At 43.1% G+C, this 22854-nt stretch overlaps 1 protein-coding gene across 1 annotated transcript in view; it reads right to left on the bottom strand.

Moving 5' to 3' along the window:
- Nucleotides 1-22854, bottom strand: part of LOC145409354 (uncharacterized) — a 309085-nt gene that overhangs the window by 67987 nt on the left and 218244 nt on the right. The window contains exon 6 of the mRNA XM_080279823.1: nt 6761-6823. Coding sequence (XP_080135949.1) covers nt 6761-6823 — 63 coding nt within the window. The remainder of the gene's footprint in view (nt 1-6760; nt 6824-22854) is intronic.

Raw genomic sequence — 22854 nt, 5'->3', positions numbered from 1 at the left:
TTTTATCCATACATTTTTTAATTCCTCTTTTTCCATAAGTTTCTTTGCATTTTTTAGTATCTCCTCCACAGTGTTTACACTCTGGAAGGTTACCTTTAGGGGCCTTGACTTATTTCTCTCGTATTTCCCTAACCTTCTGTGTTCCTCTATGTCTTCATTACAGATTTCCTCTGATACTTCCTTCAATATGCTCATTATATTTGTCATCTCGTTTTTGTCTCTCGAGATCTTGTTTCTTATTTCTTCCTCTTCTATACCAGTGAATACTATAGATTTGTTGACATCTGCTGCATCTCTGACCAATTTAGGATTGTTTTGGATTATTCTTTCCACCTCCTTTTTAATGTTTTTTCTTCCACCCTTGTTTCTAAGTATTTCTTTACTTTCACCATTTCAGCATAAGTGGTTTCCACATCATTTTTGTACCTTTGCACCACGTCATTCACCTGTGTTATCTTCTCCTCAACATCACTGCTCTGATCTATCAGATTGCATACTTGCCTAATTGTCTCTGTATCATTTTTGAACTCTTCCATAATACTCTCGTGGTTGACTACTGTACTTATCATTTCACTAATTTTCCTACCAAGTGGACCCACTTCTACTGTCAGCTCATCTATTGTTCTGTCTTCTCGTTGACTTCTATTCCTAATTTTTCTCTTTCTTTCTTCTGCAAGTGCAACTGTTTCTTAATTTCATCCATCTCATTCTAGCCTGTGTACTCGTTCCACCAGTTTATTGTAAGTCTCCATTTCAACCAGTTCTTGGTAGAAATCATCATCCTGCGTTCTACCTTTAGCCCTTTTCTTTTCCAAAATTACTTTACTAAAGTAGGTGGCCACCATGAGGTACTAAGAGCACAGATTCTACTTACAGTACATTCCCTGGGCAGATCAATTGATTTTGCGCATTCTTGCGTTACTTTATTTTCTTTACAATTTGAACAACAGTCATACTTAAAACTTCTTTTTATATTAGAACACCATTTTAGTCTAACCTGGTACAGAGTTTGACTCATATTAAAATACTAATTTAGGTATTGCCACTGGCCAGGTTGGCCAGTTACAGAGTGGTGGCGACGTGCGTCTGCTTCGCTCGGTGCCTCGTGTTTGTGTGTGTGTGTGTGTGTGTGTATGTTGTCCACACACACAGATCAGGTGCATGTGCATGTGTTGTCCTGGTGCTGGGATTTTGAATCAAGAGGTAATTTTATAATGCATATCCTTTTCTGTCTATCTATCTACCTGTGTATGTTACTATGTATATGTACAGTCGGGGAAACTTCCGCATTACCCACCTCCCGAAGCACTGGTGTGAGACAGGTGAATGTGAAACAGCAGCCAGACCTCATATGTCTGGTAACTGTAAGTGTGAAGGAGGGGGAGGCGGGGGATTGGGGGCAAAGGAGGGTTTAGTGATAGGTTGGGAATCACGTGTAGGTCAGCAATGTATGACTTGGGCCGTGTGTCTGAGTTACCGGTTATTTAGTAAGGATAAAAATGACAATATGATGCTAGCATTTTATGAAAAAGATTACATAGGTGTCTGGAGAGTTAGTTTTGTCAGGAAACTTATGGAAGTTTGCTGGGTTCGGACAGAGGTTTGAATGCTTTCATTCCCTCTCGGCTTTAGCATGAGACGTTTCCCCCCAGAAGATATTCGTAACGATACAATATATATATTTATATTATGTGTTGCAAACAAAACCTCTGAATTATCTACCTATCTATCTACATGTAAATTCTTATAAATTTGTTTATTTATTTACCCTTTGTCATCCCACTATAAACATCCGCCTGCAAACATTTTCAGTGATATTCTGGTAATTATCTCGAAGTTAGAGTCTAAGGTAGTGTAATAATAATAATAATAATAATAATAATAATAATAATAGTAATGATAATTATAATAATAACGATAATAATAATAATAATAATAATAATAATAACTGTTAATAATAATAATAATAATAATAATAATCTATTAATAATAATAATAATAATAATAATAAACCAATCTATATGAGCGATTGAAAGGTTTTTCGTTTTCAAATGGACAGAATGACATGGGAAGCCCTAATTATTAGATCGGTCTCTAAAACATTCCTATCGAACATTACAAAACGAAGGCATAGAAGTATGCCTTTGACAGTAAACATGTACTGATTGTGACATAAGCAACTCTTCAAGCCCTCCCATCCCCGGCCACCCTCTCTCCCACTCACAGTTACCAGACAAGTGGGTCTGGCTGCTGCATCGTGACTATACGTCGACCACCAAAGCTCCGAACAGTGGGTAATGCGGACCTTTCCCTGATTGTACCTACTTAGGGTGTACATGTCTCCCTGTCCATGTGTATATGAATATATCACATATATGTGCATGTTGCTTATGTATATGTATACACGCCTGTACAAATACCCACATCTTTATATATTGTATGTGTACCTATCCTGTACATGCAGTATGTCTATGGCTACATGTGTGTGAATATATACATATATGTATAGATATATATATATATATATATATATATATATATATATATATATATATATATATATATATATATGATTTTTTTTTATTAATCAATGAAGGAAGGAAAAACAAAGGAAAAAAAATAAGTCCATGTGCCTAAAAGCATCCTCCATTCATTAAATACTTTTAACAATTGGATTTAAATTCTAGAGGATTAAATGTATGTGGGATGCAACTCCCAGGAAGTCAATTCCAGAGAGAAGTAGTTGTGGGGATAAATGAATTTTGATGAGCAGAGGTTCTGCATTGTGGAGGAGAGAGTGTGAGTTCATGGGTGCTCGCAGCTGCCCGAGTATCTCAGGATAAAATGTGAAGGGGAGGCACAATTGAAGCCAGTTCGTCAGAGCATTTACTGTTAAAAATATCGATAAAATAATGCTAAACAAGCAACATCTCTATGTACTGATAATGGAGGAAGGTCCTGTGTTATGGCAGGATACTCTAATGGCTTCATTTTGATTTTTGTCCAACTGCCTCAATGTAACCACTCCACATCCACTCCACAGTGGTGAACAGTATTCAGTCTGAGAACGCACATGACTATTGTATATTGTGGCCATCTGCTCGTCAGTGAAGAACTCACGAACTCTATACATAAGTCCCAGTTTTTTATAAACATTTTTAGCAAGGGATTTAACATAAGCTGTCCAGCTTAGAGTGGGGTTTACAGTAACACCTAGGATATCAATTGTAGTACATATGGGAATATTTAAATCATTTAAAATTATGAGAGTGTGAGGGATTCTTTCTGTTGGAGAAATTAATGTATTTAGTTTTCTGGGCATTAAATGAGACCAGATTTTTTGGTCCTCATTGATTAATTTTAGAAAGGTCCTGGTTCAGAGAAATGGCTGTGTTTATTTGGGAATTTATAATATCATACTGTGTAAAGGAAGTACTAAATGTGAAAGAACTATGAAGGGTTGAGTCATCAGCATAAAAATGTATTGGGTTGTGCGTGACAGATAAGAGGTCATTAATATGAATGAGAAAGAGGGTTGGCACCAAAACAGATCCCTGAGGTACGCCAGCATTTATGGAATGAAACTGAGAATAAATTCCATCTACCATGACCCGCATTTTTCTGTTATGAAGGTAAGAAGAAATTTGAGGAACCAGAGATGCAAGGCCATAGTGTGACATCTTAGACAATAAGGCCTGGTGCCATACTTTGTCAAATGCTTTTGAAATATCAAGTGCTACTGTGTGCGTTTCACCATGTTGGACTATTGTTTTGTTTACTTGGGTATGAAGGCAAAGAATATCTACAGTTGAACGTTCTTATCTAAATCCGTACTGCCGATCATTAATTTAATGATTTCTAGATGCTTGACTATGTGTTTGTTAATTAGTGTCTCAAAAACTTTACCGAGAACAGAAGTTATTGCACCTGGTCTATAGTTTGATGGATCAGAAGTTGCCCCCTTTTTAGGAACAGGATGGATATTTGCTTCTTTGCTTCTTTCCAAGAGGCTGGAAAAATTGAGCTACGGATGCATAAGCGGAAAAATTTTGCTAATACAAAAGCCAACACTGAGGAGCAATTTTTAAGTACTATTGAAGGAATTTCATCTGGACCAGTAGCTCTGTCTGCTGAGAGATTCTGTAATACAGCTTGTACGTATCTTGTGTGAATCATGTGCATATATGTATCTCTCTGCATACGTATGTACATAATGTGTATCTATGTACCACTTTACTCATCTCAAAACTTGTAATGATAATTATTGTAACAACTGTGTACCATGTATGTATTATTGTATGTCTGTTCATTATTGTGCTTATAATGATAATTTCTTCTGTACCTTCTGTGCCCTAAGATACCATTTTTTTTTTTTTTTTTTTTTTTTGTCTTCTTATGCAGCCCTCTCCCTGGCTGGCCTTCAGGGACAGTGTTCCCCAGAGTGATGGGACTTGTACTGAACTGTAAATAAAGAACCTCAATTTAAAAAAAAAAATGGTGTGAGGGGGGACAATTGCCAGGGAGGTTAGATAATTCGTGGCAAATGGTTGATGCATTTGTGGGGAAAAAAGTCATGAACGCTGGGCCAAGGTACTTGGCAGTACCCATGCTTGGTGGTGGGGTTGAAAGTTTTTTTTTTTTTTTTTTGTGATGGCCTCCACAGGGTGCAAGCTGTCCATGTGATCATGGGCACCGAACTGGAGGCGCCGGTGCCGGCAGTCGATCGTGCCTCCCAGCTTTTGTAGTAGGTCCAACCCAATATAACCGTCGTATGCTGTACACCTCGAGTTGAACACAATGAACGGGTGGTTAACATAGACCAATGGTTCTGGGATGGTAACCAAGAGTGGAAGGGCTCCACCCTTCAGTGCCAAGGGCTCATCCCCAGCTCCACTGAGGTCAGGGGACGAGGCCTGGAGGGTGTTGAACACCAGTATCCACACTGGGACTCACTGGAGTTTGATTTTCATGTAGACTGGTGTTTTGAGCTTGGTGCTACCTGCCCCCACCATGGCCACAGGTGACAGGGGGAATCCTAAAAAATCCAGCCCAGCTTCTGAGGACTCCGCGGTTTTCAGCTGCTCTTCCATGCCGTAAAAGGTGGCTGCTGGATTCAACTCATCTTCAGACCCTAGTTCAATGCCATTTGTTCAGGTGTACTTAACGGCTACGTGACATAGGATGGGATGGGGTTGTGATGGTGCGTCCTTTCTGTTGGACCTGTTATGCCAAGCCTAAATATGCTCCTGCATATCGTGGAGGGCACAGGAAGCATTACAGTCTTTGAATTTCCAAGGGTCAGTCAGGATCGGGTTGTCTTGCTGCAGCCATTTGTCCTGTGGAGATGAGGAGATACGAGGATAGAAGGGACGGTTTGCACATAGCCACTTCAGTCTTTTAATTTGGCTGGGTTGGGATGTGGCATACGGCCACAATAATTGGTTTCTGCCTCCCAGCGTGTGATGCTAACAACCACCGGATTGTTACTATGTCTCTGTTGAACCCCTGGGTATTGTGGATGATGAAATGTTCCCAAAAGGCACTAGGTAGTACACGTATCAGGTGGGTGAAAATGTGCACGTTACGTTGTTCCTTTGTGAGCTGGGCATATGCAGACATTATGATTTTCCCCAAATCTGGTAGGGTAGCATTCAGGTCTTCCTCAAATTTTACATCATTGAGTTGCGACACCGCGATGACCGCCCCGAGGGATGGTTGGAAGGCGTCAATAACTATTTGTCTGAATTGTGCCCATGTTAGGGTCGTGCTAACTTTCCCGGCTACCAGGGCAACCAACTTCCCTAAGTGGGGTAGTGATACTACGATCTTTTGCACGTCCTCCTCATATACCAATTCCAACACCGGTTTGACCATTTCCAAAAATGTAGTGATATCGTACAGTCCGGGGTCACACTTTGGGATGGGGATGTGGGACGTCAGTGCCGCCATGTTGGCGTCTTTGTGCCTCGTACCTTGCACCATGGCGACCGAAACTTTGCTTTTCTTTCCCCACCGTATTTAGAACCACTGCTAGCCACGAGAGTTATACTAGGATTTTCCTAGCCCAATGGGATTCTAAATAGGGAGGAACACCAACGCAGGTCTCGGTACACTGTAAGAGAACAGGGTAAACGAAGAAATTCCAGTTGGCAAGGCAAAAGATTTATTGTTTCACTAGCCTTTATACACAGCTTTACTTCCGTAATCGTGAGATCTGTCCATAGAAAATGCTCAATTGGGGTGAAGGGGAACCAGGGAGGTGAAATCTGGAGGGAGATATAGCATTAACCCATCCAAGGGTAGTCCACAAGGCAGTGGACCAGGGAACACATAGTCTGACCTCTTACTGATGGCCCCTCCAGCATGGGTAACTCTGTCATGCTGAGTCAGGGAGGGATTTCCCCCCACTGTTAGAGCCCACCAGATTTATCGGGTATGCAAGCTCCCATCATGACAAGTGGTTCCCGTGGGGCGACACACACACACACGCACACACACACACACACACACACACACACACACACACACACACACACACACACACACACACACACACACACACACACACACACACAAAGCACACAAACGCAAAGCACACAGACAACTTACGTACACAGTTAAATGTATGCATACAGTATCTATCAGTCTATCTATGCATCTATCTCTTTGCCAATGTATCTGTCTTACTATCAATCTGTCCATAATTTTCAGTCTGCCTATCTGTTTAGCAATCTGTCCACCTATATATCTGCAGACTTACGTGTAGGACCATGAGAAAGAAGTCCACAGTGAAGGTGATGGCCACTACGGGGTTCATGGTCAGCTGGAAGTAAGAAGAGTGTTGATTAGTACATTGGGGAAGCTGACGAAGGAGGAAAAGTGCTTTCACATATAAAAAAAGATTAAATAGAGATGTAAATGCAAACGAAAGAAGACAAAGAAGAGCGACTGAGTGGAGGGACACAAGAGTGGAAAAGTCAGTTAATGCTTTGATGAAGAGGGAGATCTCTGAGTCCTTTCAGATTCAGAGGAATGAAGACTAAAACTAATGTGCATATATAATTGTAAGGTTTTAAAAAATGAGCCAAGGATATGTGAAGGGAAGGGTATGAGCAAGGAAGATGAGCTGAAATGAGTTCATCCAGGTTCACACTACCTGCATTATGTTCATCGGAACATAACCATTGATGAAGTCAGGACGAGTAATGCAGAGTAGTTGGATTTCCAAGGGATACATCAGGGTAATAATGAAACGAACGACATGTATTCGATTCTATGTCTACACAGTTGAGTAACCTTAACCATGCCCTTAGCACTGAAATTACCATTTTGGGTGATTTTAACATACATAATATTGAATGGTTATTGCATTCTGCCAGGACTAATGATGCTGGTCTAGAGTGTGAGCTGCTTGTAGAATCGTTTAATCTCATCCAGCTGATAAAGCAACCGACCAGAATACCTGATAATCCTGACCATAATGCCCGTCTCTTGGATTTGTTCTTGACAAATAATCCAGATCAATACAGGATAGAGGTACTGTCACCACTTGGATCCTCTGACCACAGTCTCATCAAAGCCTCATTACTTAACCCTCCCACACCTCCCTGTTCTGAACCTGTCAGGGTGACCCGATGACACCTTGACAGGGCAGACTGGGATGAAGTTAGAAATTATCTTGCTGACATTCCATGGCAGTCTTCTCTAGTGATCCCAATTCTACCCAGTCCCACATTTGCAACTAAATACAAGCTAGTATGGATTTATTCATACCAAGTCAACAGTTCACTAAATGATCGAATTCTCCAAAATGGTTTGATGGCAATTGTGCCAGAGCAACAGCCCAAAAGTCATTAGCATAAAACTCTTACTTAAAATAAAAAACATCTGAGTCACTCTCTCAATTTAAAATCGCTAGAAATCATGCAAAAGCTGCAATAAATCTATCTAAATCAAACGTTCTTCAAAAGCAAGCATCAAAACTGCATAACAACCCTAATGACAATAGAATATTCTGGTCAACTCTTAATTCTTTCAGTAATAACTTTAACAAATCATGATCCATTCCCCCACTAAAATCTTCAGATGGCAACATTATAAATGACCCATGTGCGAAAGCAGATATTTTTGCCAGTACATTTGCCAGAAATTCTACCACAGACGATGCCAGCCAGAACGTCCCAGTACTAGAACTTGACTCTCCTGAAATTGTTCCACTTAAAATACAAAGATACGTAAAATCTATTCTAGACAATTTACACACCAACAAAGCTCCAGGGCCAGATGGAATTCCACCAATTGTTTTGAAAAAGTGTTCCCCTGAATTTGCCTCTGTTCTAGCTGTATTATTCAGACTATGCATACGTTCTTCTTCATTCCCAAATTCATGGAGAGAAGCCAATATCCACCCAATTCCGAAGAAAGGAAGTTCCTCTGACCCCTCTGAACTCATAGGAAAAGCGACCATACAGCTGACGGAGTTCTGGAACCAGTCCAGAACTGTGGCAGTGTGGGACAGGTATGTAACATTGGTGTCAGGAATGTGGTTCATTAAGTGCTGCAGTGAGTCTATCCTTCGACATGAAGACAGGTGTACAGACATGAGGCCAGGCTAGACAAAAGGAGACATCACTGGACACATTCTTGAAGTTACTGCAAGCACTAAATGCACAACTACAGGCACAGAATGAAGAACAGAAAGAACTCAAAAACAATTACAGGCACAAAGTGTACATTAAAAGCATAAAACGGTGAACAGAAAGACTATATGAACAGCTGCATGAGGCATTACAGGAGCAACAGAGGGAGTAACAGATGAGGATTCAAGGGCAGCTAGATGCTTTCATGGGGGAAATAATGGAAGAACAGCACAGTTGAAGGAGGAAGTATATGCAGAGCTACGGCAGCAGAAGTATGAGGTAAGCAATAATGTGATGGAGTGCACACAGCATGTAGACCACCAGCTGAAGATTAGTGAGGAAATAGTGATGGAGTGCAGACAGCACGTACATAACCAGCTGAAGCATGTAGTCGACAGTATGACAATAATTAGTGAGAAAATTGAGGCTGTAGAGAAATACTGCACTGCTGAGCCTCAGGTTAGTGTACAGGGAGCATATGAAAAGACTGGGTACTGTATGGTGAATCCTGATGGATCTCAAGCATCTAAAAGTAGAATTACAAGGTTGAAAAATCAGAATGTAGGAGTTTTAAGTCCTGAACTGAATTATGAGGCCTCAGTTTTTAGGTCCTAAACCAGTGAAGTGTATGTCTATAATGGGGGTCCAACTAAAAAGAAACCTCAGGACTTTGATTGTAGAGTATCTTGGGATACCTACAGTGTGCAGTTTGAACTACTTGCTGATCAGAATAGTTGGCATGATAGGTAGAGTGCAGTGCAGCTGGTTACTAGCCACAAGGGTGCCCTAATGGAATTCTGGGCTAGATGTCAGTAGAGGAGGGGAACAGTTATCAGTCCTTGGTAGACATACTGGAGCACCGATAGGGGTCCATGTACCAGACTGAGGTTTACAGAGCAAGATTCTGGGGACGTGTATGTGCTCGCGGTGAATCCCTACAACAGCTTGCTCATGACCTGGAGAGTATGACAGACAAGGCATACCCTAGAGCAGCACCCAACCTCTTGGCTATTCTTCTGAGGGACCAGGTCATCGATGCTCTTGCCAGTGCAGAGTTGAAAGTGCAAGTGAAGCAGGCACAACCCAGAAGCATGCAAGAAACACTAGCAAGGGCTCTAGAATCTCAGTCCTGTGTCAGGTCCAGTACATCCACTTTTAAGACAGGTCACGGTGCAGGATTCAAGGCAAGAAAGGGGCATGTACGTGAAACAGAAAATTTGAAGGAAGTTGCTGGTACTGTCATAAGCCAGGACATAAAAAAAGAGGACTGTTGCAAGGAGAAGACTGGAGGAGGTTGCTGGTTCTGCAGGAAGCTGGGATCCAAGAAAGATCTATTTATCTATCTATTGCCAGACGCCTCAATCCCGTTCCGGGTGGCCACAAACAAATCGCCTCCAAGTCGCCCTGTCCCCCGCCATTTCACTGCCCTGCTCCCAACTCACACACCCCTCTCATATACCTCTCCACCCCATCCCTCCATCTCATCCTCGGCCTCCCCCTCCCTCTTCCCCCCTCCACCTCACTCACATACACTCTCTTCGTCAGTCTTTCACCCTCCATCCTCTCCACATGGCCAAACCACCTCAGTGTGTTCCTCATAACGCTTCCTATCACATCCACATCCACACCACAATGCTCCTTTATATCCTCATTCGTCAGCCTGTCTCTCCATGTGACTCCACAGGCTCCTCTTAAATAACTCATTTCCACTGCTCTCACTCTTGACTTGTGTCCTTCCAACACAGTCCAAGCTTCACTTCCATACGTTAGAGTTCGTATCACAATACTGTCATGTAGTAACTTTTTCACTTCCATGCTCACTTCCCTGTTTCTTATCACTGCTTTCAAAGAACCAGCAACCTTTCTTCCCTGCTGTACCCTTTCAAGCACTTCACCCTCCAAACCTCCATCCTTACTCATCACACTACCCCAGTACTTAAACGTACTCACATTTTCCAATTCCTCACCATCCAACCTCGCTGTACATTCACTGACTTCACCTCTCTCAAAGACCATCACTTTACTCTTCCCTACATTCACCTTTAGATTCCGTTTCTTACACACTCTCCCAGACTCAGCCACCAAGCCTTGCTGCTCCCCTTCGTCTTCACTCAACAACACAGTATCATCTGCAAACAACAGTACAGGGAGTTTCCAAACATTATCCTCTCTCACCAGGGCCACTCCAACCTCCACTACCCTACCTTGTACCTCTTTTATTACCCCATCCATGTACAGATTGAACAACCATGGAAACATGACACATCCCTGTTTCAACCCAACTTTCAAAGAGAAAAATTCACTTAGTTCACCATCCACACGCACTGCAACCTTCGCACCATCGTACATACTCTTCACAGCATTCAACAACTTCCCATCTACTCCATATATTCTTAACACTTTCCACAATCCTTGTCTATCCACCCTGTCATATGCTTTCTCCAAATCCATGAAAGCCGCATACAACTTCTTTCCCTTCTCTAGAAACTTTTCCACCAAAGATCTAAGAATGAATATTTGATCTACACACCCTCTTCCCTTCCTAGAGCCTCCCTGTTCTTCTCCAGCTAATTTCTCTGTTCTTTCTCTAAGTCTGTCATTAAGCATCCTACCATACACTTTTCCTATTATACTAAGAAGACAAATGCCCCTATGATTACCACACACTTCTTTTTCCCCTTTTCCTTTGTACAAGGGAATAATTATACCTGACTTCCAATCCTCCGGGACTCTACCTTCCTCCCAGGCCAATCTGCACATCTTCCACGTCCATTCTACTACTATCTCTCCCCCATGCTTCAACATTTCACCACACACTTCATCAATTCCTGGGGCTTTCCCCGATTTAACTTTCTTCATTGCTTCCACAACTTCTATCCTACTGATATCTTCCTGTCTTCTCACCTCCCTCCTTCTCCCAGCCATTTTCCAGCCACTTATACTCGCATTACTTCCATCCTGTATGTTCAACAATTCCTTAAAGTCTTCTTTCCATCTGCTCACTTTTTCTCCCTTCTCCACTAGTAATCTACCATTTTTATCTTTCACTCCCCTGCTAACTTCACTTCCACCCTGTCTTACTCTTTTCACCTCTTTCCAGATCATTTTCTTACAGTCCCTCCACTTTACACTCAAATTCCTTCCAAATTCCTCATCCACTCTCTTCTTACTCTCTCTTACTAATCTTTTCACCTCTCTCTTTCTACACATAACTCTCTCTTCCGCCTCTCAACTTCTTCCACGCCCCTATTTCTCATCCATTCGTTGTATGCTTTCTTCTTTTGTGCCACAGCCTGTCTCACCTCTTCAGTCCACCATGCTGTTCCTTGCACCCCCCTCCGTCTTCTCTTCCTTCCACACACCACATTACATGCTGCACATATTTCTTCTGTAAATATTCTACACACCTTCCACGTCTCCCATCTGCTCCAATTCATATTTGCCCAATCGTTCCTCCACTTCTCTCTTATACTCTGCTTTTTTCTCATCCTCTTGTAATCTTTCCACTCTCCTTGCAACTACTCCTTCCTCTTGTCTTTCCCTTCTTCTATTCCTCCATCTTACTTGAATCCTACTTCTGACCACCACCAAGTAGTGGTCAGAAAGTCCACTCCCCCAACCTCTATAAGCTCTTGCATCCATTACACATCTTCGCATCCTTTCATCCACACACACATAATCACTCATTGCCTTCCTTTCATTCAGTTCACCACCCACCCTTCTCATCACTCGCCATGTATACCTGTGGATCATTTTATGCCTGAAGAGGGTATTGGCTATCACCAACCCCCTCCCAGCACAAATGTCCACTAACGCACTCCCATTCTCATCTATTTCAGCAGGGACACCCCACTCACCAACTATTCCATCCACCTTCACATTCCCAACTTTACCATTCATATCACCGATCAAAAACACTCTCTCATTCATTCCAAACTTTTCCATGCATACTTCTACATTTGTCCAGAACTCTTCTCTCACTCTTCTAGCACAATCTTGCGTTGGTGCATACACACACACAATCGCCCACATTTGTATTCCAACTTTCAACTTTACCCACACAATCCTTGACCCAACTGATCCATACTGTCTTATGCTCTTTTTCCATCTTTTACTCACAACTATACATACTCCTTCCTTTGCCCTCTCATTCTCACCTACTCCTGCACATATACCCCATCCATACTCCCATTCTCTCACACTTTCTCCTCTCCATTTTGTTTCAGTTATTCCACATACATTCACTTCCGCATCCTCAAGCACATGGACAATCTCTCTCTCTTTCACCTCATCATTTGCTCCTCTTACATTCCATGTACCCATTACCAAGTCCTTTGTCTGGTCCTGGGTCGTCATCGTTTGGTCAGTCGTTGTCCGAGGCTTCTTGGTTGTTTTTTTAGTTAGTTGTTTTCCTGGGAGGGGCACTTACCCTCCACCAACCCTTTTAGTCGCCTTTTACGACAAGCAGGGATACTGGGGGAGTATTCTTGAAAAAAAAACCCTACCCCCAGGGGATAAAGAAAGATGATTGTTACAAATGGAAGAAGGAGAAAGAACAGAGCAGTGCAAGGAAATCTACAACACTAACAATAGGATGTTGGACATGTAGTAAGGTGAGACACTTCAGTTCTGAGTGTCCAAAGAAGAAAAAGGAGGATAAGAAGAAGGTTGCAGAAGACCAAAAAAGCAGAAAACTAGTAGAGGTTGGTGTTAAGGGGCAACCGCCAGCTCCAAGTATCCCCACTACCGAGAAAATGCAAGAGAACAGCAATCTACAGTATGCGAGTAGAAGCAAGAATAGACGGAAGTGTTCTCTGGTGATTGATTCAGCCTCTGGGCAGACTTTGTGAGTCTTAATATGTTACATCATCGGTATCTGCATTAGTCATCAGAACAACTGTGTGGCATAACTGGGCATCATGCAGAGCTGATCTGAGGGGACCGTTGGATGTCCAGATTAAAGTGACAGGCCAAGAAGCCATGCTTCCAGTCTATGAAGCCAAGATTGAGGACCTTTACCTTCTTGGTCTGGACTATCTGATGTCCATGGGATGTGAGCTGGACTTCTGCTCAATGAAGCTGAAGGCTCGAGGAAAGTAGGTTCCTGTCAAGGCAGTGAGACATACCAGTTCTAGTGGTGAGGCGAGGGCACTCCACAATACAGTGATACCCCTAGAATCAGAACTGTTGCACCAGTGCAAGGTGAATGGGCCTTTTTACAGCTGTCTAGGGGTATTGCAGCCTGATGTACGGTGCAAGATGAAGACAAAGTGATAGTGGGGAGGACTTTGATGGAAACAGGTGCGAGTGAAGTGCCGGTTGTGGTGGCCAGTTTCTCCCATGAGCCACAGAAGATCAATGAGGGAGAAATTGTGGAACTGTGCCAGGTGGTGGACCCTGAATGGTTTCAGAGGAAGGCTTGTAAAAGAAGTTTAATAAAGATGAGGGGTACCTGCTAGACCACTTACAAGACCTATTTTCAAGGAGTTGCTAATGCCTGTATGGCTCATAAGTGCTGAAGCCGAGGCAGCTGCTGACAAAGTCTGCTGATCTGTTCTCCACTGGAGACCTAGACCTGGGGTGCACTGATCTGGTGGAGTATTGTATAGACATCGGGGAACACCGCCCGATTAAACAGCCAGCATGAAGGATGATGCCAGCCCAACAGCAAGAAATGGAGAAGGTGATGGAGAATCTCCAAAGTCAAGGAGTGACAGAAAAGTCCAGCAGTCCTTGACCATCAACAGTAGTTCTGGTAAGGAAAAATGATGGCTCAGTAAGATTCTGTGTGGATTATCAAGCCCTGAAAGAAGTGAAGGATGAATACCCATTGCCAAGAACTGATGACACCCTGGATGCTGTGTCAGGTGCCAAATGTTTCTCCACTGTAGATATGAAGGCAGGATATCATCAGGTCAAGGTTGCAGAGAAAAACAAGGAGAAAACAGCCTTTTCATATGGGTGGGGTTTACGGCAGTTCAAAATGATGCCATTTGGCTTATGCAATGCCCCAGCTACTTTTGAACATCTTATGGATCATGTACTGGAAACCTGCACTGGCAGACAGCTCTCATCCATCTGGATGATGAAATTGGGTTTGGATGGACTTTTGACCAGGAATTGGAGAGGCTGTTAGATGTGTTCAACAGGGTTCAGGCAGCAAACCTCAAGTTGAACCCCAGTAAGTACTACTTGTTCCAGAAGGAAGTGAAGTACCTGGGACACGCTGTAGGCGAGGACGGCATCTGTACTAATCCAGAGAAGGTGGCAGCTGTGGAAAACCGGCCAGTTCCAACTTGTGTGAAGGAACTATGGAGTTTCCTGGGTTTGTGTACCTACTGTACTATTGGCGTTTTGTCAAGGACTTAGCAACGATAGCTGCTTCTTTAAACAAGTTGCTGGGAAAGAGACAAAAGTTTGAGTGGACAGCAGTAACTGAGAAGGCCTTCAATGAACTCAAGCATGTGTTGGCAAGCTCTCTAGTTTTGCCATACCCAGATCAGAGTCAGCCATTCACCCTAGACTGTGATGCTAGTGACCATGGTATTGGTGGAGTCTTGTCACAGAAGAAGGACAAAAAAGAGTATGTGGTGGCATATTACAGGAAGAGGCCCAGCAGCCCACTGAAGTGGATCTACTGTGTGACCCATAAGAAGCTCTTGGCAGTGATGAAGAGTCTTGATTTCTTCCACCTCTACTTGTATGGGTCCTGCTTCATCATCGTGATGGATCATGCAGCATTCAAGTGGCTGAAGACGTTAAAGAATCCAGAAAGACAATTGGCACACGGGCTTGGGGAGCTAGACCAGCACAATTATGAGGTGTAGCACTGTCCTGGGTGGGGTACTTGGTAATTCTGACAGCTGAGTCATCGGCCTTGTGACACAGAGTGCTGGCAGTGTAGTAAAAAAAAGATTGCAGCATGAAATGCAGCCTTACTGTAGTGACAGGGCCAGTGTGAGATGCAGACATCCTGAAGACGAGGCAGATGGAGGACGCAGATTTACAACAGTGCTAGAGTCGCTGCAGCGGAGTACAGTGTGACTATCTTGGGAAGAGGTTTCCAGGTTTAGCCCTGTGACTAAGAGCTACTGGAGTCGATGGGATCTTCTTCATTTGGACAACGATCTACTGAAGCATCAGTGGGAGACACCCGATGGCCTCAGCAAGTATTGGCAACTGGGGGTTCCGAAGAAAGTGAGGTCTGATCACTTATGAGCACCTGGGAGTGAAGAAGACTAAGTCAGCTGCAACAGAGGTTCTACTGGACTTGCATTTGTCAGGACATTGAAGAGTGGTGTCGGACCTCTGATGTATGGTACGCCTAGAAAGAACCGAAGAAACGTGGTTGCCCCTGCTTCAGCTGTACCAGGTGGGAGCACCGATGGAAACAGTTGTGGTGGACATTGCTGGACCTCTGCCCCTCACTGAAAGAGGTAACAGGTATATATGTATTGCCATGGACTACTTCACAAAGTGGCTAGAAGCCTATGCCTTTTTCAATCAAAAGGCCGCAACTGTTGCTCAGGTGTTGGTTAACCAGTTTTTCTGTCGTTTTGGGATGCCACAAGAGCTACATTCAGACCAGGGTAGAAACTTGGAATATGCTGTGTTCCATGAGTCTGCAAATTACTGGGAATCAACAAGACCAGGACGATCCCACTAAGTGCACAGTCAGCTGGGCTGGTGGAGAAATTCAACTGGACCCTGGAACAAGAACTGGCCAAGTACTGCATAGAGGGACAGACGGACTGGGACCAGAAAATATCTGTTTTGTTGATGGTATATCAGTCTACATCCCATGAGTCTGCCAGCTACACCCCTGCAAAACTGTTGCTGGGCCACGACTTACGTTTACCCATTGACTTGTTAATGGAGAGGCCACCTGGTGAAAAGCTGCCTACAGACACCTACAGCTATGCAAGGCAACTTCATGAAAGACTGGCTGAGGTACGTCATCAAGTGCGAGGAGCCCTTAATTTTTCAGGAGAGGTGATGAAGAGCAAGTATGATGCCAAGGCAAGCAAGGTGAGCATCAAGGATAGTGACAGTGTTTGGTTATACAATCCTACGTGGAAGAAGGGACAGTCACCAAAGCTGCAGAGCCCGTGGGACAGGCCTTACATGGTATTGGACCACCTATTAGACATAACGTATAGGATTCGGGGAGGCTGGAAATCTCGCCAAAAGGTGATACACGTGAATCATCTGTTGTAGTACCATGGGCCAGGACAGTACAGCTGGGATATCTCCGAGGAATCATGCTCTCCCGCAGCCGAGGATGTTGAAGAGGACCGAGGAGCTGAAGTGCAAGAGGATGGTGACAGTTTCCGAAGTGCATCAGGAAGAGGACCAAGACATTACAGGAGGAGTGGACTGCATGGAGGAGCAAGGACGTCATCAGAAGCAGCACAGGAGAAGACCTGATAAGTTGAAAGATTATTTTGTGTATAATCAGATGTTTCATTACAATTAATATTTACTGTATGTTTGTAAGTATTGTGTAGTTTGTCGAAACAAAGGACTAGGGAGGTGGTAGTGTTAAGAAGTGGAATTTGCTAGTTAGGGAGTGATAGTTTCTCGTGGTTCTGCTATGTGCCAGAGTTGCCAGTTAGTCTGCTATTTGTGAGTGGAGGTATTTCGTAAGTTGTACATTAATTTTTATGTTCTTTTTCTCTGTAATGTTTTCTTTATTTAACTGTTTGTTAAATTATGTAATTTTATCTCAGTTTGTATGCTAAAGCATTTAGAGTGTTATACAGTGTAAGTAAACTCTGAAATGTTTGGGATATCTCCCGATTGGTAACGGTTGTAACTGTTGTTCCCTCAAGAATGCACTTGAACTGTGAAGTAGTGAATGAGTCTAGTACACAGAGAGTTTGTATAAGGATGGGGAAGGGACTAGAGCAGTTTCAGTCAGTTTTCAGTTCAGTTTGAGTGTAGTTCTATGTCAGTGCAGTGCAGTTAGTAAAGTCTGTGTATCTTCAGTAGTTGTGGAAATAATGAAATGTTGTTGGCCATTAAGAGTAATTGCAGTTAGTAAAGTTTGTATATCTTTGGTACTTGTGAAAATAGAAAAGTGTTCTTGGCAAGCATTGTCAGTGCAGTTTGCAGAGGTTTATTTATCTTCGGTACTTGTGAAAAGAGTGAAGTGAAATTGGTAAACATTAACTGTAATTATTTGGAAAATAAAGACTGAACTTAAGAAGGCAGTGTTTATTAACAATTCTCCAGCTGGTCTTATGTAAACTGAGAAGCTGCATCTAGGAAGAACAACTCACTGGGCAACATATTTTTTATACTATACTCCCGCTTATAGAGCCTGTGGTAGTGTAGGACGGGGATGTACAGTAAAATCTCAAATTTCGACAGTTCAGAATTCGATGAATCAAATTTCGATGCATTTTGGAGTGGTCTGCCTACCTTACTTTTCGATGCAAATTTGCGAATTTCGATGCTCTCAGGGCCAGGCTCCAACCAAAACAAGCAAAGATAATATTTTTGATGCGAACCAAAATGCTAAAAGTGAAGGAAAATTATAAGAAAAAGTATGAGCCCAACCATATGTAGACATGCATTTCACTGCAGTTTAGTTGTATGTATTGTCATGAATTGGCACAAGCATGTTTAAAAATTCGTAACATTATATTCAGTGAAAACCGCGAATTCTAGTGGAATTCTCACTGTGTATCACTCAGTTTAACCGTCCACATATTCACTCGATTGGGACGGTTTTCAGAACATTTTTCACTGTTTCATAAGTGATTGTCCTTGTGAGTGACATTAGTGCCTTCGCTGAGTGATTTATTGTGAGTGTGTATCACTCACTTTATTTTCATTGACTGTTGGAGCAACTACGACCATCCCGAGCCCCTTTCCATAATTCGAACTTAGTCAGGCTTGGATTATCATGAGAGAAGGTTCGTACAGCAAGTTCCTGAACTCTACACCTAGTGTGAATCGACGAAGAGCGTTCAGCGTATTGCAGCGTCCATCATACGTATCGACGCCCAGTCATTCTGCTTGGCCCCTCCACTGACCAGTATTTCTTTTCGTTTTTCCTAGGTTTAAGTGTTACCGTTTGAAAGAGTGAGTGAGTATATCCTCCTTGTTATCTTGAAGTCATTTTGAGACTCACATAATCTAAATTTATTTCATTGTAATTAATAAATTTCACAGTTCTTTTCCTTTGAGCTTAATGTATAGTTAAAGTTGTGTTTTATTTCTCCACATTAAGCTTATTCAAGTTGCTGCTCCTAGTTTGCATAAACGCGTTACAGTATTCATAACTGGTACTTAAGCCAGTCCTTTTGTATTAAACTTAAATCCATTGTGCCAACCAGGAGTTAATGCACCGGCAAGAACCTGTTTATTACTATTAGCATTAGTTATTGATTGTCAGGGGTGGAGTCACTTTCTCGAGAGGCAAACAGTACTACAAACAGCACTCATGAATAATTAGTCTCTCTTGTGTACTGTTGAGAAAGTTTATAAATTCTCATCCTTAGAGAATCGGTGAAGTAAGCCGGCGTGAATTAAAACTTACTGCTTGATTTCACAAGCCAGTTCATTGTCCATATTTTCAAGTAATATTTAAAGTATTCTTTAATATACAAAATCTCAAAAACCCCATGACATCTGGCGACCTCATTCCAGGATATTAACTCCTAGCTCTAAAGTTATTAATGAGATAATACTCACTCACTCATATTTAGGTATTTATCATTAACCCGAGGCATCCCATCGACGTATGGGTACGTTGCAACATTTTGCATTTGCCAGTCCCGTCAACGTACTGGTACATCGTGCAATTGCAAGGTCCCTAATTTGCACAATTTTCAATTTTCGCACATAATTTTCCATATGTATACACGGGACACCTTCCTCTATTCCTCTACTAGATGCCAAGCAGGAACAACGCCTTACACCGCATAACCCCCCCCCCCACACGCCATTGTCTCAGCAATACACCTGTTACCAGTGATCTGGCCATTAAAGACATTCAGGGCCAGAGTGATTCCCCAATCAATGACAATGTGGAGGATAAAGTTTACATAGCATTTGAGGAAGAAACAGTCAAAAATGATGATCAGGTAATGTGGCAAAAGAAGGTCAGGTATGGTGATGAGTTAGTGAGTGAAACAATGCTTATAATGCCTATATTACTGTTTGAAAACCAATATACTCTTGTACTACATATAAATTCGAACCAAGTAAATAAATAAATACCGTTTATGAGTGGTGTGAAATAGTTACTCTCCCACAGAACTCGTTTTCTTTGGTGCCAGCCTGTTAGAAAACCCAGTCAGGTAAGGAGGTACTACTACCTGGATCGAGTATTTTAAACCTCAGGTGAGCGATTTCTCTATTCGATGTTTTTCACCAAAAGCGGAGGTTTTAGTAAAAAAAAAAAAAAATCTAAAATACCTCGGGATTGGGGGGTGTCGGAGGTCCAAATAGCTCGTGACATGATGGGTTAAAGTCTATAGGCACTATCTTACTGGTGATTAATTATTCATTTCTAATAATTTTTTTTTAATAGTTTCCACAGTCAGTTATTTTTTTTATTTTTTTCTTTACCAGTTTAACTAGATAAATCTGGTCAACACTAACCTGTGCCTATATTCTTTACTCTTGATTATTGACATTACTCTGCAAATTAGCAGTCAGCACCTAGTCTTTAGATCACTCAGACTGAGTTAGCATCATGGCTGCCAATGTCTTTGTACAGGAAGCTAGAGATATGGGGCTAAGCAACCCCGAAAAAATCCAAGACTACGTCCTCTCACGGTTTAGTTACGAGCAACAACTTGAGAAAGATGCTCATGAAGAACGCGAAAGAGAACATGAACACGAGCGAAAACAATGCGAGGAACGTGAGAGAGAACGTGAACACGAGCGACAACAACGCGAATACGAGCAAAAAAACGCGAACTCGAGTTAGAACAAGAACATCAACAACGTGAATACAAGCAAAACCAACACAAACTCGAGTTAGAACATGAGCGAGAACAACGCAAGTACGAGCAAGAACAATGTGAGAGAGAATGTCAACTTGAGTTAGAACAACGAAAGAGAACGTGAATACGAGTGAGAACAATGAGAACACGAACGTGCCGAGTGTGAGGCACGTGAAAAACATGAACTTGAGATGCTGAGGCTCAAGCGAGACTCCTTGGCTTCAGACACATCTGGTGCAGCTAACCCAAGCTCCACGAGCGCTCTCCCTGCACACGTTTTGATGACCCCACACATCAAGCTTCCTCCATACAAGGAAGGCAAGTGAATCAAGCCATTCATAGCTCGTTTCGAAGACATGGCTCAGCTGTACCAGCTGGATGAGGCAGCTAGGCAGCTTCAGTTTCTTAGCCTGTTTGAGGGCCCTGCCCTCGATATTCTCCACAGAATTCGTGGAGACAGTCTCATGTATGACATGATGAAGGCCACATTCGTCAAAGCGTATGGTCTCACAGTTGACGACGCCAAGAGTCAGTTTATGAGGGCACGTTTACAAGAAAAAGAGACAGTCATTCAGTTTCTTGATTGACTTACTGCTTACTTAGATGAGTGGATGGAGAAAGATGAAACTCCTTCCACGCGTGAGGGGATAATCGACCTTATGCTGCGCACACAGCTAGAAAAGTCGTGGCCTGCTGAACTTATCGCTCAGCTTAAAATCTGCCAGGTAAGGGATGCCAGCCAAATGGTGAACAAGGCTGATGCATTCTTCACTGCACACAGGTATCAAACTCGTAAGCAGCACACCTGGAACAGGAAAGCTGACAAATCTGGGAAACCATCTCAGACTGAACCCCAGCAACAGCACCGTTCCCAGAATAATTGCTAAGGTCCAAAACCGCAGAAGAAGGACCAGGGGCAAAATACCCAGAAACCTGAGTGGAAGCAGTACAACAAGTACCCTAACCCGCAGCAGTATCAGCCACGCAATCGACCGTCGGGACTATCCTTTTCAGCACCAGCCCCAGTGTATCGGAGGCAGGAGGCAAACGCAGCCTTCATTCCTCAACAGCAGTATGGTGGTGCTGTCCCTAGCAGTACGGGTACTTCCCCACAGTTCACTAGTCCCTCAGTGACAGTGAACCCTCCCCCACAGGTGGTCAATGCTCCTTCTTCCCAGACAGTGAGTACAACCCCTCAAGTATCTGATTCTCAGGGCTCCATGTTTGCCGCATCATTTATTCAGTAGCCTCATCAGTGGCTGGCTGCTTCCTTCATAGGCCCTCCCACAGGTGATAGTACCTTCCTTTTTCAGCCAGCATTTGTGGGAGGCATTCCTGTGAAGGTCCTGAGAGACAATGGGTCCTCAGGTTGCTCTGTCAGGCAGAGTCTAGTTCGGCCTGAGGAGTACACAGGTCGACAGATCCAGGCTAACCTTCTTTATGGATCAGTGAGATCGTTCCCTGAGGCACATATACAGGTGGCATCTCCATTTTACACTGGTACGACAGTCGCATTTGTCATGCCAGAACCCTTATTTGACCTAATAATAGGCAATATTCCGAGTGCCAAGTATAGTTGCACTGAAGATGACGCTACTCAGACTTCGGCTGCAGTAACACGAGCCATGGCTGAGGCTCCAAACTGTGTCACCCAAGTGACCATTGCATAGCCGCAAGATCTGATGTGTAGCCAAGTTGTTGTTCAAGAACAACATTCTGACCCGACACTTGGTGCCGTGCGGAAGAAACAAAAGGGCAGAGTGATAAAGTATTCATGGGGAGGTCAAGCCAAGTTCCTTCGTAAACAAGGACGACTGTACCGCGAGTCACAAACACCCCAGGGCGAGGTTCGACTGCAGTTTGTCATTCCCGCTAAGTACCACCAAGCAGTGTTAGAATGGGGTCGTTGTTCAGCCTCAGGAGGTCACATGGGCAATAGGAAAACCCAGGGCCATATCCGTGCTGACTTTTTCTGGCCAGGAATGGGACCGGAGATAGATAGTTTTGTGCGTTCCTGCAATGTGTGTCCACGTACCACTAATCAGGGACATGTCCTTCCTGCGCCGTTTGAACCCACACCCATAATCTCTGAACCAGTTGAAAGAGAGGGCAGTGGTGATGTGAGTGCAGACCTGTCGTCTCGCCTGTTGGCCCCACAGGACATATAATGTCCAGGGCCTGTACATACATATGTACCGTAGGTTAAGGGGAAGTTCGAGACCCCCGTAAGGACAGTCCGAGGCTGTGTATGAATT

The sequence above is a fragment of the Coenobita brevimanus genome, chromosome 80, assembly GCF_032717465.1.
Source record: "Coenobita brevimanus isolate Jiangsu-jjx chromosome 80, ASM3271746v2, whole genome shotgun sequence".
Lineage (NCBI taxonomy): Eukaryota > Metazoa > Arthropoda > Malacostraca > Decapoda > Coenobitidae > Coenobita > Coenobita brevimanus.
Note: the sequence above shows the minus strand (reverse complement) of the source record. Positions and strands in the feature narration are given on the sequence as shown.